The following is an 18,335-nucleotide window of genomic DNA, read 5'->3' on the forward strand; positions in this document are numbered from 1 at the left end:
CAGTCTAAAATTATGGAATAATGTTTAGATTTTAGAATTGATAATAAAATTGTGTCTCTGATAGCGTTACTTAAAGTTTCCAATATTTCATTTCGACTCTCTTTACTCAAATAGTGTACTGTATTGTTTCGTTGTTGGGCCCATTCAACATGATTTTCCATAACGGGATCAAACTTCGCAAACAGTTCGACTAATTTTAAAAAGAATTGAAGTTATTCCTTTCATATAATTTATCAAATGATCCACGAAAAGCTAAATTTTGGCTACAAAGGAATTTTATAATTTCAATCAAGCGTTCGTTCTAAAACACTCGTCCAATGTTTCTTTTCCATTGAGTCAGGCAATCAATAGTAGTTTTGTTTTTTAAATTTTTATCAACTTCCTTCCATTTTAAGTATTTTTTCATGTGAGTTAAACTAGTCTCATGTCTATGCAAAGTTGTACTTACATTTCTCCAATCGTTATAACCTTCTACAAGACTACTTGATTCGCTAGCTGCGGAAGGTGTGCAACAAAAGCAAAAAACAGAATTAAAATCTCGAAATAAATGAGCCATGTTCTTTGCACGAGCTCATCATTTTCCATTTTACTATTAGAATACGTGTCACCAAATTTGTGACCATATGTATCTTTGGGATATATTATATTTTTCTCTTGAACAGGCCCCATTTCAATTAAAACAATTCGTAATTTTTCATCACTATTTCCCCATTCACATGGATCTTCCAAATTTACAGAGACTTACAATGTGTTAGTTTCGTGGTCAACTACAACTAAATATTCTCCTAACTGTTTTTCACTTAAATCATGCGTCTTATTATCTTGTTCAATAATTGCCATAGTACTTTCATGAAAACTGGATGATGTGCACGGTTCTTCAACTCTGATTTAGGATGTATCAAGTTGGTTGCAATCTGCATCAGAATATTTTAACAAATTTATTAACAGCTGCTTCTTTCATAGCATGATGCTTACGATTTTGTGCAACGGATAACTTTTTTTTTTTAATTTTTGATTCCATTTTTATTTTTTACCCACAAGAAATTATTACGCAACACGACATAGAGACGAAATAATAGTCCGCACTGCGCTACTGTCAGTAACCTACTGATATGCGTACCGTATGATTGCTTAACTGGCAACAAATGTTTTGTACGAAAATTCGTTTCTGCGCATAAAAACCGTTCATCGTTTCACTTTAGATAGACTGCAGTAGACACAACACTCTGTAGGCAAGCATTTAGCCTGCTCTCGCTGCAAAACTGTAAACAGCCAGCTGATCAAAGAGGCGACAAGTTACAATTTTTTATTCGGTGTATCCGGCCTTATTTATTTTAGTATTGATCACTGTAAGATTTATTTTTCATGATAAAAAAGTATGTTTCTTAAAAATGATCTTATGAACGGGCCCCGGCGGCGGCGCCCACTTCGCAGCGACGCTTGCATGCACCGCATGTCCGCTTCCGCCGGCCCTGAGTATGACTGTTAGAATTCAATTATTTTACAGAGAGAAAGTAGATATTTTAACCCATCACGTTACTAAAATTTTTAAAAAGTTTGATGTAGAAAGTAAAAAAGTATTGTGCTGTACAGATAATACAAACACAAATTTTAGGGAGTGAGAAGACAGGATAAATTAATGATCAGACAATGTTACAAGAAGAAATAGGTAGAAAACATTTATGCTGCTTAAAAAATTATAGACTAGGTATATATTATTTTTTCTTTTTCACAGATTTGTACGTGATAAAAGTTTAAAAACATATGACTTAACATTATAAGGATAAATTATATAGAAAACCATTCGAGCCAGATAATCTTTTCCTTATAAAGTAACTTTGTAACAGAAAGTTAACATAAAATATCCTACCAGAGCTAATATTCGGTGAAATAATAATAATAATAAATAACTATTTATTTGTGCTGGCAAAAGAAGTAATGTAAGAAGTATGAAGAAATCTAAAATGATAAATCTACAGTGGGGTAAAAATACAACGTTTCAGATATCACTGGTGTTATTTATACTCAATTTCTTTTGGATGAAAGTTCAAATTTATCCTAAAGAAATTTGTATTTCTGATGAATGAATTGTAAGATATGCATTGACGTCAACACCGTGTAATTGGAAATTACCTGAAAAAGTTAAAAAGCAGAATTCATGGTTAATTAATATAATCATAAGATGAAATGGGACAATGGTTCACTATCTGTGGACAAACTAAGAGATTGGATAATGGAATCAACAAGCAGCAGTGTGAAAGGTGGGTATTTTTCAGTTTATTTAATTTTTGTATGTTAGATTCAGAAATACAATATTGTAAATAATATTTCAATCAAATAAAATGTGTAAAATTAAATGAATATCTTATGGTGTTGTTGATGTGTTATGCAAATTAAGAAAATCACATATGTGTTTGAATTTACCGTAAATTCACACACTTCATTATTTTTTTTTTGCTCAGTTATTCTGCTTAGAATTGTAATGAAGATAACATATTCAAGAAATAAGAATAAATCATTATTTATTTCTGTTGGAAAAAATACCTAATATAATAAATGAATTAAAATATATATAAATATCAATACTGTGCAATTAACGCAGGGAATGAAAAGAGAAAAACAACCAATCGGATTGAAATAAAAAATAAATAAATTATATATATATATAAAGCATATCAAAAGCCTGCATCGAGTGATGCGAATTTCGGGTTGCAAGCTAACATTTTTGAGAATTACTGTTCTATCCGAAATACAAATTTCTTTAGGAATAAAGTTGAGTCTTCATTATAAAGAAATTTATATTTCAAGTCATTTTAGTATTTTGCTACAAGTTCCAAACAATATACGTCCATTCTTATCTGAGACGACAACAGTCAATTGTGTTTAAGGAAATGAGTCAAACACGGGACTTGACACCTTTCATTCTTTACATTTGCACATACTAATGCTATGTGCAATGGTAAACTGTTGCCTCTCCTGTAAAATCATAGTTAAACTTGCATTGAAAAGCAGATTTTGAATTTTTAAAAGTAAAATAGAGAAAATAGAATCAATCAGATTGGGAAAAAAATTACGAGTGCAAATACCAAGTCTTAGTACAAACTGTTGCACTACGTTGTGAAAATTAACAGAATAGGAAAGCGGTGAGTTTACTTTTTTCCCATGGTGGCACTACGTAGAGAACATCCAGAATCGTAGGAAAAAAGCCATGATCCACAGTGCGAATGAAATTAACAAAAAGGACACAAACCAATAAGGAACAACAAAGGTCAACTGCATTTTCAGATTATTTACAGCAATTTCGTTCTTTCAGGCCTTGTGTTTGTGTGTGTGTTGTGCTGTGAATATATGGTTATAATTCAACTATTTTGGAATATCTATTTGCATTCAGAAGAGCCATTCTGGAGAGAAATCAAGTTAATCGAAATTATCAATAGATTTTTTTCTAGACTAGATACAAAAGTTATTGTAATCCCTTTTCATCTCCATTTGTGTTTTTTAAATGCCATTTGGTTTTTCATTAAAAAATCAAACTCATTTATCTCAAAATTCTGACACCATCTCTTGCCTCTAAACTAAAAATTCCAATAGCCAAAAACTTTGTGATAAAGATAACATTAATCAGAAAAAAGTAATGAACTTGAAGATCATAAAATTATAGACAAATCAAAATATTCGAATGAGTTATATATATGGGGAAAAAGTGTGTGTTGTTGAGGGGTGAGGGACAAGTGATAGCCAGTAATTAATTATTTTAGAAATGTGAACATGAAAGAAAAAAAAGTGTGTGTGTTTGAGGGGACAGCAATGATAGCCTCTAATTAGTTATTCAGAAAGGTCTAAATACTGCCGCCCTCTCTTGACTCTAAACTAAAAATTCCCATATTGAATAACAGGATGAAATATCACAGACCTATATTGGAAAATTCGTGCTACTAACTATAGACAACCGAAAAAAAACACAACGTGACGTCAATGATGGATGTGCGTTCCCCAGAGAAATTCCAAACATTCTATTTGCATTCAGAAGAGCGATTCTGGAGAGAAGTTAAGTTAATATAAATTATCATTAGAATTTTTTCTAGACTACATACAAACGTTATTGTAATCCATTTTCATTAATTTATTTATTTTTAAAATGGTATTTGGTTAACTTATCTCTCTATCTTATCTATAACCATCACACACAATGCCATATGAAAACCATTCACTTCTCTACATCTGATAAGAACACAAATCCATGACACTGGATTCACTTCACCCCATTTTCCCTATCCCTATTTGGTTTAAAGTGTCCCACCAATCACGGCAAGAATCCTTATCCACTACATTCACTTCCTTTTCCACTTCCAATCAATGATGTCACATATCTACATGTGAAAACAACCCACACTCATGACACTGGCGTCGCTTCCCTATATTTACCCTACCCCTGTGTTTTATATTGTCACACCAACCATGGCACGAATCCTTATCTTATCTTGACCTGCTTCATACTGTTCGACCAATGACGACACTGTTCCTGCGTTACGTCCCCCAATATTTATCCTATCCCTATTTGATTCATACTGTCCGACCAGTGACGTCAGCAGTATGGAATGCTTGGAATTTCACAGTCGCACAGCTGACAGTGACGACAAGTTTCCGCAGTCACTTCCCCCACCATTTACCCTACCCCTATTTGGTCTCTAGTGCCACCTCTACTACTTGCACTGAACAGTCATACTGGACAAACTGATATTTTCAAAATTATTTTTCTTATCAGGCCACAATTCGGAAACGGCAAAAATCAGATACTTTTTTATCAACTCTCCCTCAGTAAATGATTTGAAAGCACAAACTATTTGCTGTCATATTTTTAAGCTTACCTTCGCGGCAACTTCATTTGCAGATGTCACTTTTTTAAAGGCGTGTTGTTCACCGCTAAGAACTTTCAATAACTTTGCTGCTTATATTTGCTTCTCACTTCCATCCAACTTGCCAAGGTTAGGATGTTTCGATTCATAATGACATCTTAGATTGCTCTTTCGGCACAACGATTGATTCCTGTTAAAGAATGCACACTATTTTGTCCTTAAAGAACGTAAGAAAATATTTGTTTGTCCACTCAGGGTTAAATGATCGATGCTCCGAATTTATTTTACGGTTTTTACTTAAGCTCATTGTGTCGAGATTGGCAATATTAATTACAAAAAACTAATGATGAAAAACGCACAATAATGCAGGTTATAATGACAGTTATGTAATGTATTGCTCCAGTTACTACCAAACACTACACTGCCAAAGCCAGTCAAGGAATGACCAACTTCGTGTAATACGATTTGTTCTCGTTCGTAGACATCAAGTCGTTATCACGGAGATGTAACTTTGAATTTCCTCGCAGCGACACTAGCGCTAACAAAACCTCGAAGCGATTGTAATAATTTGTTATTAAATACAAGAGCGGGAATAACTCCAAATGCAATTTATTGTCGAGTTGAAAGAAACAGGACGGTCACATTAATCGCATGAACGTAAACGTGCAGAATCATAGAAAAAATTGAATTCAACGCTAGGGGAAAATCATCTAATTTCATATTTTCCCATATGATTAAATAATTCAATCAACAGAGGGGCCAAAATAAATAGCATTGCAGGCCGCATGAGGCCCGCGGGCCTTGTGTTGTGCAGGCCTGCTATAGATTAACACATTATATGGTGTGCGTGTGTGTGTGTGCATGCACGCACGTGCGTGCGTGCGTGCGTGCGTGCATGCACGCACGCGCGCATGAAAGTGACTTACCATAATTGTAGACACTGTAGATGTATCTTTTATTGGTCCGCACCTTATTTTGTTGTTTTCCAGTGCTCGTGATAGATCTGCGGTTGTTTCTATAAGTTTTCCTTTTTCCAAGATTGTCAAATAAGATAGCAGACAACTGCTGTAAGATGCTGCTATTACAAGAGCAAAAATTAACCAGAAGGAAGCAAAAATGTGGAATGCTGTTGAATGATAGAAAGAGCTGAAACCTGAAAAAATAAAAATAAAAATAAATAAATAAATATTTCAAAATATATCTGGATTTGCTAGGACTAGCACGTAATGTTTTCTCGAGATTATCAAGTACTGTATTCTTACCTAGAACAAAGTTTATACGAAGTGATCTGTCTTATATACAATACCATTGTTTTAAAAGCGTTTTTTCTGATTATAAAATCTCAATGATAAAGTTCATGAGGTGAGGAACTTCACTCTTGTTCCATTAAAATCATTTCATTAATTTTGCTGCTAGAAGTGTACATTGTCTGGTCTTGCCAGACAGCTATTTTTACAGGAAGATTTTTGGTGTGAGCAGCTGGTGTTATTGACTTTTGGACTACTTTTATGTTAAATTTTACATTACAATGTCTTTAGAAAATGGCTGTAAAAAACTCTAATCATTAATAATAGGTATATTAGCAACTGATTTAACAGTCCGTCTACATCGCAGTTCGAAAGATCCAGTTCATATCCCATCTAGGTTAAGAGAAATCTCTAATTCTATGTACGTTTCAACTCAAAGTACAATTCAAGGGCTAATAGGAGGTATTTTGCCAGAAAGTCGTTATTAAAAAAAAAAAAAATCAGCTAATGCCTTTCATTCCCGTATAGCGAGTGGGCGAGGTCACTCGCCTATCTAACGTTTTGGAGACATAATGGGCACATCAGTCTCCAATCAGAGATAGCTTCCCCAAGGCTATCACTAATAGCATGAAGTTTAATCAACCGGCAGTGAAGAGACGGTTCAACAAGTGCCGTCATGTCGTGGTCCCTGACTCCAACACAGTAATTTTAATGTCTGAAACAGTGTGGGTTCTGCGGTCGAATTCCTTGAGTTTACGGGACGAAAACGAGTTCTCCGGAGGAAAAACCCACTTGCCCGTGCAAGACATCGACTAATTCGAGAACCGATAGAAAAAAGCCTTGAAAAAGGTTCCTCTCGTCGGCAACTAGACTTGAACTAAAGTCTGTATTCCGGCGGTTTAGTGTTGAGGAGTGCAAACACCACTTCAAGTGAGCTATACAGGCCATTTTGGATGTTGTGATAACCTTCTTATCACTTTTTTAAACTTTGGTATAAAGAGAAAAGCAAGATTGAGATAACGATAAAGAACATCTAAGATATGTGTGATTCTTCTCGGCAACATCATCATCATCATCATGAACCATGGGCTCACTGCCCGTTGATTTCTGATGCATGTTTCAAAATCTTCTTCCACCTTTCTTTGTCCAGTGTACAGTGTCACAGTTTTTGTACATCTGTTCCACACCAGTCTTTTATATCGTCTATCCATTCTCTGCATGGTCTACCTCTCTGTTTAAAACCATCCAAAATACCAAACATAAATGTCTTTATCTTCTGGTCCTCACTCATTCTACAGATATGTCCAAATAATTGCAGCTTCCGTTTTATAATCTTCTGCATTAGATTCTGTTTTGGATATATCTTCTGATAGAGCTCTTCATTGGTGATTTTCTGTGCTCATCCTATTCTTATAATCTTCCTGTAAGAAGTTCTTTCAAATGCCAAAATTATTTTTCTTGATTCTTTATTTATTACCCACATTCAGATCCCTACAGTACACCGCCGAAGATGTATGTTTACAGTACTCTTAGTTTTGTTTGCAGACTGATCACTTTACTTTTCCAGATGTTATCCATGGTCTTCAGATTTGTTCTTCCCTTTGCAATCCTGATCTTTATTTCTTTTTTACAGTCCAAGTCATATGTCAGTTTACTTCCCAAATATGTGAATTGTCCTACATTTTCTATATCAGTTCCATCACTTGTATCTTTTGTTTCATGTTCTTCTCACCAAATACCATTGTCTTTGTTTTTTCCAAGTTCATAACAAATCCAAATCTCTTCCCTTCCTCATTTAACAGTTTCAGTGTTTTTTGTAGTTCTCTTTCGTCTTCTTCAATAATAATAATGTCATCTGCAAATCTCAGATTGTTAATTCTAATTCCGTCTACAGATATTCCTTTGGCATCTTCCTTCAGTTTGTCCATTGTTCTGTCTAAATGTGCGATAAAAATGCTTGGTAATATTGGGTCTCCCTATCTAGTACCTCGGCTTGTTTTAAACCATTTCCCCAAATCATCACCTATTCTAACTGCTGCAACTGCATTCTGATAAACATCTTTTAATATAGCTATTAGTTTTTTATCAATTCCATAGGATTCCAGAACTGCTATTGTCACTTTCTGGTCAATACTGAACAGTGCTTACCAGAACATTGATTTTCAGAAAATGCTTTCTGAAAATCAACAAAGCAAGTATATATGTTTTTGTTTTTTCTCCTAGCTTTCTCTGCTATTAACCTCATTGTCAAAATCTGTTGAATTGTAGTTCTATCCTTCCTAAATCCTGCTTGCTCCTCTGCAAGGCATGCTTCCAATTGTGTTCTCAATCTTTCTGTCAATATGATCATCATCACTTTACCAAGGTGACTTATCAAGCAATTGTTCTATAATTTGTACATTCTAGCTTATTTCCTTTCTTGTATAATGTTACTAATATTGATTTCACCCACTCCTCTGGCATTTTCCCTTCTTTCCATACCATATTACATAGTTGGTGCATTTCTGTAACCATACTTTCGCCACCATATTTAATCATTTCTCCAATAATGTTATCGTTACCAGGACTCTTGTTGTGTTTTAGCCGTCCTATTGCTTTTCTACCTCTCCTCTTAAAATGTCCATATCATGCTCATTGCCTGGTGGTGACATCTGCTTCAATTCTTCAGCCAGTTTCCCAATGCTATCTGAATCTTGTTTATCTTCATATAACTCACTACAGTATCTTGTCCACCGCTGTTCAATTTTTTCTTTATTCATCAATACTTTGCCTTTTTCATCTTTAATTGTGGTCTGTTTTGGTTGCCACTTTCTATTAATGGTTCTGATCATTTTGTATACCTCCCTTGTTTTATGCTCTCCATAGTACTGCTCTATATTGTTGCATTGGGCTTCTAACCATTTCATCTTATCCATTCTGAATGCTTTTTTCACCTCATTACACTTTCTTCTATATTGCTCTTCTATTTGTTCTGATGTATCCCTTCTTATTTTCAACATTCTTTTCTCCTGTACTAACTAAAGTGTTTCTTGTGTAATTCATTTCTTCTTGACCTTCTCTTCTTCTGGTACTGTTTCTTACTGCATCTTCTATCGCCTTCATTACTCTTTTCACTCTTAAATTCGAGTTTTTTTTTCTTTCTCCACACTTTTAAGTTTCTCTTCTAACACTGTTCTGTATCTTCTTCCTATTTCTGCTTCACTTATTCGTGCTGTATCTCTTCTATTCTGATGCTGGGGTTTATATTTCTTTTTTAATTTCAACTTGATGTTTGCAATCACTAAAGTATGGTCCGAGTCTATATCCCCTCCTTGAAAAGTTCGACATTGCTGTCCTGATGTTATCCATCTTCTTTTAATCATAATCATATCAATCATGTTTTTGGTTTTCCCATCATTTGATCGCCACGTCCATTTTCTACACTCCTTTTGTTGGAATCTTGTGTTACAGATCATCATCTCGTGGTCCACAGCAAATTCTAACAATTTTTCACCTCGTTCATTTCTTTCTCCGAAACCATATTTTCCCATGACTCTTTCCCAACCATCATTATCTATTCCAACTTTGGAATATTTCAAATCTCCTTCAATAATTAGCACATCTTGCTTTGGTATTTTTTCTATTGTCTCTGACAGATCTCTGTAGAATAGGTTAATATCCTCATCTGTGCTGTCAGATGTGGGTGCATATATCTGGACTATTGATATGTTGAATGGCTTTTCCTGAAATCTTGCTACTATGATTCGTTCATTAATTGGTTTGTAGCCTGGTTTCTCGGCAATAGCCTTACAATATTTTTGGAGAATGCAGATTGACAAATGAAATTCTTTTAATGTTAGTTGACACTCGGATTTGAGTTCGTGTGAGGGAATTGCTTCCAATGGAGTCAATACTAAGTTGATATTTGAAATTGCGAGAGACTGAAAAATTCTAGGATTTTATTTATAAGATTAACTTGATGGCAGAAATCTAAGATTGATCGAGGTTAAGTATTATTTTAGTAGACGCGAAAATTAATGTGAGTTTGGTGATATCAACTGCTTAGGTATTTCTGTTGGTGATCAGTGCAACTGGCTTGAGAGATTGTAAATATTAAAATATCAGAGGAATATGACTTAGCTATTAAAAAAAATTGTATCTCAGTAAAATCAACATTTGGAGAAAGGAAATCAAAAAATGTCAGAGCGGTAAGTCTCATTAGATGAGTGACACACACAACAAATAAAATTCATAGCATTAGTAAAGAAAGAGAAAAATGTTTTCAGAACAACACATTCTCAGTTGCAGTATAACATATGAAATGTTATAAAACGTAACATTAAAATTTAATTAGGAGAAAGTGGAGTTCTTACTATTCATATCAGACCTCACTGATCCGAAACAGCCATTGAAATTCCTTATTGAAATGTTGATTGTATGGATTATATCAAATTTGATTATATCAAAAACTCACTGCAGGAAGAAGTAATTTAAACTAGCTTGAAATGTTGTAGTCTATGGACCACAAGAAAGTAAGATATTAAATTTAAAGCATTTTTTTAATGAAAGACAGTCTACAAAAGGAAAGTGAAAGTTGAGTTATAAAGGTTCTATTTAATATTGACATTGTATTACTTACTTAAATAATTTCAGGTGTCCTACCTATTTTTTATAACTTTTATGAAAATCATATTATACAAATTATATAGGACACAGTTTCAAAAGGATTTAAGTGATATAAGTCTTTTGTTTATTTACGTATGGACTTTGTTTAGAAATATTACTTACCTTTAGTAGTAAGTGTTCCGAATAGTACCCAGAAAATGTCAGTGAAGTCGACTTTTGCAAAATTAGTAATATGAGATGATTTTATTACAAAGAAATACGCTGCCAAACTGCCTACTAAAAGTGATGCCATTAGGAAAATCCATACCTGAAAAAAAAAAAAAAAAAAAACGATCAGGGAGACAAAGTCATTTAAATGAATAAAAATATCTATTTAAATATCAGACTGCAATACATATAAATATATTGCAATCTGATAAAATTAATATAAAGAAGAGCAAATAATTAAACTGAGGTTGAACATTAAAACTTTATAATTTTAATTTTAATAGACTATTGTAAAAGGTACAGTAATATGCTCTCATTTCTTGTAAATGTTGATCATCTTATATATCTAATTAGTAGGTATATTAGGTTCAATTTATTAGATAGCGGTGAAGATAATTAAAAGGTGTCGAATTAACTGTAATTGTAAGTGACATTCATGAATATCATGAATAATTAGCATTTTCATGACATTTGAGAAATATTAAAATAAGAGTATTAAAGATTGCATTGTGTGTGTGTGTGTGTGTGTGTGTGTGTGTGTGTGTGTGTGTGTGTGTGTGTGTGTGTGTGTGTGTGTGTGTGTGTGTGTGTGTGTGTGTGTGTGTGTGTGTGTGTGTGTGTGATGAAATCAATAGCATAAAATGACTTACCGTAAATGAAAACGGTTGAATAATTGCATATGACGATAATATCTGTTTTGGTCTTCTCGTCATGAACGAAAGAGGCGTAATATGTAAAGGAAAAAGCATGTCGGCTGCATAAGTTCTGTCGTAGGTAAATTCATACATATTACCATTTATATCTGCTTCCTGAAATATAAAAAAAAAATGATGTGTCATATTTCCTGATCTTCGATTTTTCATTTAATATAAAACTAGATCTTAAGTAAGAATATAACAGTATTAATGTATACCGTATATGTTATTTATATACATTTAGGTATTTTATTTAAATGAACACATACCTGATAGAAGAGCATTCTGCTAAAACCAACAAAGCTGTTGTTTTTGATTCCTCCCCAGTTTTTATCAGGCGTATTCAACAGTTTATATCTATAAATAAACAAAAATATTTATTCATAAGAAAGATTCCGGTAACTGGACCACATGTTTTAAGCTAAATGAAAATAAAAAACAAACCCGATAAGTTTCGTTAGTCATTTGACTTACATCTTCAGGGGTCAAAGGTAATTAAAAGTTTAAACACAAGAAATGAGAAATTACTCAAAATAATTCACTGTGTACAGTTATGGCCGACGGTTAGACGGCCACAACTGTATATACAGTAATGAATTATTTGTCTGTATTCATTCTCAACTTGCAACAACCTATCGTCCTCTTCCACCCTTCATAAAATAAAACGAAAAACTCCATCTCTTGGTATCCTGTATAGCCTTTCTTGTATCTGTTTTATATAGTCGACAAATTCTCAATTTATCTTACTAGTCATTATTCCCTAATCCTGATGTCATTTTTAACACTCTCCCTTGCACAGTCTCTCTCTCAACTGTATCAGAATCACAATTGAAACCAGGAGATCAGACATTCCACAGAAGTCGAAGCAGCTTCCCATCAAGATCTTATAGAATGGCAAAATACTTCCTTATCTTTATATGATAAGATTCATTTCAGCATTGCAAATATCCATGCAGAGGTATTTGCAATTTTTACTATATGATCCTTGACTTAATATGTACTAACTATTAAGAAAACAAAAACGATTACACAAAACGATTACACAAAACGATTACACAAAAACGATTACACAAAAATGATTACACAAAACAAATACTAAAAGAGTTGAAAATTTTCAAGACGAACGCCAACTGCAGGGGTACATATCAATATGTGAGATAGAAAAGCTATTAAAAATGTGGAAAGGCAGCTCCAGTAGATGATATTCGACTTTAAATGCTCATATATGGAAGTATAATGGTTTTGCAGTGGTTATACTGCATAACTCAAAAGGGCTAGTCAGAAGGTAGAATTCCAGATGATTGTATCAGAGCTCCCACATTGCCATCTATTAAAAAAATGAAATAAAGTTGCATGTTAGATTACAGAAAAATTTATTTACTAAGTACCCCAAGGAAGGTTTATGCAAGCATCCCTGAAACGCGGCTGAGAAAAAGTGTTGAAGAGAAACATGGAAAAGAACAAGCTGTATTCAAGCCAAATAGACGTTGTCACGATCAGATTTTCACCTAACGACAAACAGTTGAGAAATCTTGGGAATATAAAAAGGACCTGTAAAAAAGAAGCAAAGTAGGTATGGTAGTGAGTCAGTTGATTTCTATCTGTTTTATGGAAACAGATAGAAATTTGCCAAAACACTGAAGGTACAATACACTAGACAATAGTCAAACCAGTTTTAAGTCACGGATCTGAGAGTTGGGTTAGAAATAAAGCAACTGATCAAATATCATAAATTACAGTTCTTACAAAAAATTAGAGATCTGAAGATGTGGCATCAACAGCAGAATCACTTTCAAAGTTAAGACATTAGAAAGGAACTTGACAATATTAGCATTCAAGAATGTGTAAGCAGGGTTAATCTACATTGACATGGTCACCAGTAACAAGATGGATGACGAAAGGTTCCACACAGGTGTTTGTTACTAAGATTGCAGGAAAAAGACCCAGAGAGAAAGAGAGAGATATATATAGCCTAGTTGAAATGATTCAGTCAGAAGTGCCTTAAAATAACCGAAATTTTAGATATGATAATATTGGAATATTGACAAGTAACAGATTAATTTGGATGCAAATTGATGATAGGTGATGAATAATAATGTAAATGTAATCATCTAGTTCTAGACTGAACACTCTCTTGAGGATGTATATGAGGAAATTGACGACAATAATGACGAGTGTTTTAATGTGTATTTTATACAAATTCATATTTATGCAGTACTTGCCTGCTATTTGGAGTTAATAATATTTTTTTTTATGTTGAATTCATACACGAGAGTAGATTAGTACCGTGCATGAGTTGGGAAAGAAGGTACTTGTTCACATTGGATTTGAATGACTGTACATTGTATTCCTTAGGGAACACATCAAAGAGATGTGTTCCATAGTATAATAGTTGCTGGGAAGGAAGGAAGAAGGAGAAAAACTTGTTCTGTGGATTCAAGGTGCACTTAAGTATGTTAAACAGTAGTTGCACGTGTTCCAATGAGCTTAGTACTAAGTTGGGGAATTATTGGTGCTATTTCAGATAAACATTTTCCATGGAAATTTTTATAAAACAACACACAGTGTGGAGACCTATCTTTTGTACGAAAGTGGGGAGAGTGATTTGGTAAGAGATCTGTCATTAATCTAATTGCTCTCCTCTGTATTGAGTCAAGCATTTTGAGGGAGCTTTTGGGTCCTACTCCTTATGTGGAAGCAGTATTCGATGCTTGGGCAGATTTGCGATTTGTATAAGGTTAACAGCTATTCAGAGGTGGAGTAACGTCTTGAGCGAAAGAGAAATCCTAGTTTTTAGGTGCTGAGGATGCAATGATTTTGTATGTATTTATACTAGAGGAGGCTTGATGTTAGGGTAAATCCAAGAAGAGAAATCTCAGATTGTCTGGAAATACTGGGAGAAAATGGTTCTTTTTCATGGGAAATGAGACAGTATTTCTTTTATTTGCATTGAAATTCACTAACTTATCTGAACCCCATTGGAGGATGGCTTGGAGGTCTGATTTGCAGGCAGGAGTGGGTGCTGTTCTGTAGGTTGAGGTGAGCTGTGTGGAGTAAGGTTTATCAAAAGAAAGAGAGGAGTGCAATGCCCTGTCGTCCGCAAAGCTGTATATTGGGTTGGAGGTGAGCTGAAGTATGTCATTGATATATAGCAGGAGGAGGGTTGGTGAGAAGATACGACCTTGTGGAAACCCGGCATTAGTTGAATGCTGAGAGTATAAGTGGAGAGGTGTGGAGTAAGGTTTATCAAAACAAAGAGAGGAGTGCAATACGCTGTCGTCTGCAAAACTGCATATTGGGTTGGAGGTCAGCTGAAGTAGGTCATTGATATATAACAGGAAGAGGGTTGGTGAGAGGACACAACTTTGTGGAAACCCGGAATTAGTTGAATGGTGAGAGGATAAGGAACCATCCTCCACCACACACACTGTGTACATCTAAACAAAAAGCTGGCAATCCAAATACAGAGACAGGTCAAACGATCTCAGCATCCTTAGTAAGCCCCTGTGCCAGATCCAGTCAAACGGATTGGAGGTATCAAGTGCTCACCGCATGATATTTACCAAACTTCTCCATGACATTTTCCTGAGGTAGGTGACATATGTGAACAGATCTCCTATTAATCAGAAGCTATGGAATTCATATTGGCGGGTAGTTTTTTTAGACGGGTAGCTTCAACGTAGTTTAGGAGTTGGGAATTTCTGATTTTGTCCATTACTTTAGACAGGACTGAGGTGAGCAAGATGGGGCAGTAGTTAGACGCCAGTAACTTGTAACCCTTCTTGGGAATGGGCTGAATATAGGCCAATTTCCAGGCTGTGGGATAGCTACCATTGAAGTACGGCAGTATATATAAGCGAAATAGCACAGGAGACAGTTCTTCAGGAATACCGTCAGGGCCACGAGATATTTTTGTGTCTAATTTGGACAGTATTTTACTGATTTCATTCTGGCAAAAGGATATAGTGGGCATTGTATGTTGGGCATCAGGAATGGTTGGGAGACATTTGTCAATTATGTGTGAATCAGAAGCAATGTGTGAGATTGGCTTTTTCTGCAGCTGATGATGCGATGGAGCTATCTAGGTATGATAGATGTGGGAAAAGTGTTGGGCAGAGGTTACAACAGATTGCTTTGGCGGGTGACCAAAAGGTTCGGCTTTCGTTTCGACAGAGTGCTGATCTGATCTCCTGATGTTTACTCTTTCGAACTCAGTTTTGGAAGGCATTGATTGTTTTTTTTTTTTTTTTTTTTTGCATTTACTTTGCACTTGGGTATAAGCTCTAAAGATGAATGGGGTTCTCTCTTTGAGCCAGTAATGCTATGTCTGGGTATTCATTTGTACAGCCTCGGTGCATCTTTTGGAAAACCAGGGTTTAGTAAGGGAAAGAGAGGTCAGAGTACTTTGGAGAACGTATGATTCCATGCATGTGAGGATTACTCCATAAATTAAAAAATTCCATAAACTGAAATCCTGTATGACCATTGCAGAAGTGTGTAAATCACAATTATATCACCTCTCATTCTCCTATTTGCGAGTGTTTGCAGTCTACAAAGTCTTAATCTACCTTCATCATTAGTATTCTACAATCCTGGTATAATTTTATCACTCTCCCTCTACACTCTCTTTATTATATGAGACTCACGACGGAAACCAGGAGACCAGACCTGTGCACAAGAGTCAAGTGGCGTCTTGTCAAGGCTTTATAAAAAGACAAAAAATCATCCTTATCTTTACATGCGAACGTTCTTTTCAGCATTGCAGTTATCTTTTGGGTTGTATTTGGAATCTTCGCTCCATGGCAACTGAACTTCAACTGCCTACCTAACAACACTACAAGAAATCTTGCCTGATCAGTTTCTTCCAGTATCCCACAATATAATACGATACTGAATATCTAATCGTGCCAAAGTGAAATATATGATTTACTGACATTTATCTAATATTCATTTCCCGTGCCCACAATTCCAGCTTGTAGAGATCATTCTGAAAGTGCTGCTTATGAGCAACATTCCTGATTACCTACATATCTTTGCATCATCATCAAATAGCAATATGTTGCTTGTCAAATCCTTCCCAATATCATTAATTTACAGATTGAATAACATTGGACCAAGCACTGATTCTTGTGGTACACCCCTGGTTACCTTAAATCTTACAGGCCTAAACCCACCGTATGCCATTTTTTGATCTCTATCATTTTTTGATAGAGATCAAAAAATGGTACTCGGGGTAGTACTTGGATTATTGTGCTCAGCCATCCTTTTATCCATGCTAATATTTTGTAATCCGAATCCACATTCTCCAATTCAAGCAACAGTCTACAATGTTGTATTCTGTCAAAAGCTTTGCAAAATCCAAAAGTATCATGGTGCAACCATGATACTAGCTCAGTGGTTATATTTTATAGAATGTGAGCAAATTGTTAATACATCATCTTCCTTTAGTGAACCCATGTTACTCATTTGAAAGTAGAGATTCACTGTCAACCATTTCTGAATGCGAGTCCTAACCAATTTTTTTTCCAAAACCTTCACAATGACCGGTGAGATACTAGTTCGTCGATTGTTGGATGCACCGGTCTTTGCACCACTCTTTTGCAATGGAATTGTCATGCATGCTATCAATTCCTACGGAATCTTTCCCATTATGAGGCCTATTTTAAACAGACTGGTCAAGAGAAGAGAAAGTTTAGCTGTTCTTTAAGCACACCTGTTGATATACCATCAGTCCCTATTGTAGAATTCTGATCTACTTTGTGCAACAGGCCTGATACCTTCTTGGCATACCCCTGTGTTTCTTTCCAGTGAATAGGTAGATGTGAGCTCAATCTTGTGTATACCATGTTGATAGCTTTTAACAAAATAGACACTTATTGGTTGAACGTTTTTAGCATCTGTTTCCCTTACGCCATCTGCATTCAGAAGAGTTATTTTTTCTTACTCAGTCTTTCATTTATTTGCAGAATATCTATAAAATGTTTGTGGGTTTTCTTCAGCATGCAGAGACAGTTTCGTTTCTTACTCAGGCTTTGCTTATCCTATGACAGTTGTGAATATTCTCACTTACTGCTTATAATTTTAATAATGGATATCATGATTATGCAGACAGTATTCCTTATAGATCTTTTTTTTTCTTATGAATCTCATGCTTAATAAGATTGCACATCGATTTGACTCCTACCCTATTTATTCTTCGAACTCTGAGGACACATTCTGATATTGTATCATTTAATCATTTCCTAAATGCTTCCCATGCACTGTCGATATTTTCCTCATCCACTAACCGATCCCATTCAATTAAACTCAGTATACTCCTCACTTGGTCATAATTTCCTGTTTTGTAGTTCAGCATGTAACCATTTCTGAATGGAACATTCATAAACTAAGTCACGTCCCAAGTGAGTACCGTATGATAACTGTCACCAGCAGCAGGACGAATAGTTACGTCTTTAACTGAAACGTCCTCTGACACTATAATCCAATCTAACACCCTTTGACTTCTATTTTTTTCTGTCATATGCTGCTTGAGGAAGGTTTCCCGCAACAGCTCAATACATTTTTTTTATTCTTCTTATGAGATTCTACTGCTAGCCAATCAATATTTGGATAATTAAATTCTCCCATTAGGATCTGTGTTTCCGCACTCACCTTTTCTATTTGTTGATGCATTCGTTCATCACTAGCTACCGATCCACCAGGTCTGTAACACCACCCCCCACTAT

General features: G+C 34.9%; 1 protein-coding gene across 2 annotated transcripts in view; it reads right to left on the reverse strand.

Moving 5' to 3' along the window:
• The window catches only part of LOC150108006 (glutamate receptor ionotropic, delta-2-like), a 67,630-nt gene that overhangs the window by 10,410 nt on the left and 38,885 nt on the right, over positions 1 to 18,335 (reverse strand). For both annotated transcript variants that reach the window (XM_090415507.1, XM_090415508.1), the window contains 4 exons: positions 11,880 to 11,967; positions 11,566 to 11,724; positions 10,871 to 11,015; positions 5,783 to 6,009 (listed from right to left, as the gene is read on the reverse strand). In XM_090415507.1, the coding sequence (XP_090271633.1) occupies positions 5,783 to 6,009; positions 10,871 to 11,015; positions 11,566 to 11,724; positions 11,880 to 11,967 (619 nt within the window). The remainder of the gene's footprint in view (positions 1 to 5,782; positions 6,010 to 10,870; positions 11,016 to 11,565; positions 11,725 to 11,879; positions 11,968 to 18,335) is intronic.

This window comes from Typopeltis vanoorti, chromosome 3 (assembly GCF_054136105.1).
Source record: "Typopeltis vanoorti isolate ZY-2024b chromosome 3, IOZ_Tvanoo_1.0, whole genome shotgun sequence".
In the NCBI taxonomy this organism is placed as follows: Eukaryota; Metazoa; Arthropoda; class Arachnida; order Uropygi; family Thelyphonidae; genus Typopeltis; species Typopeltis vanoorti.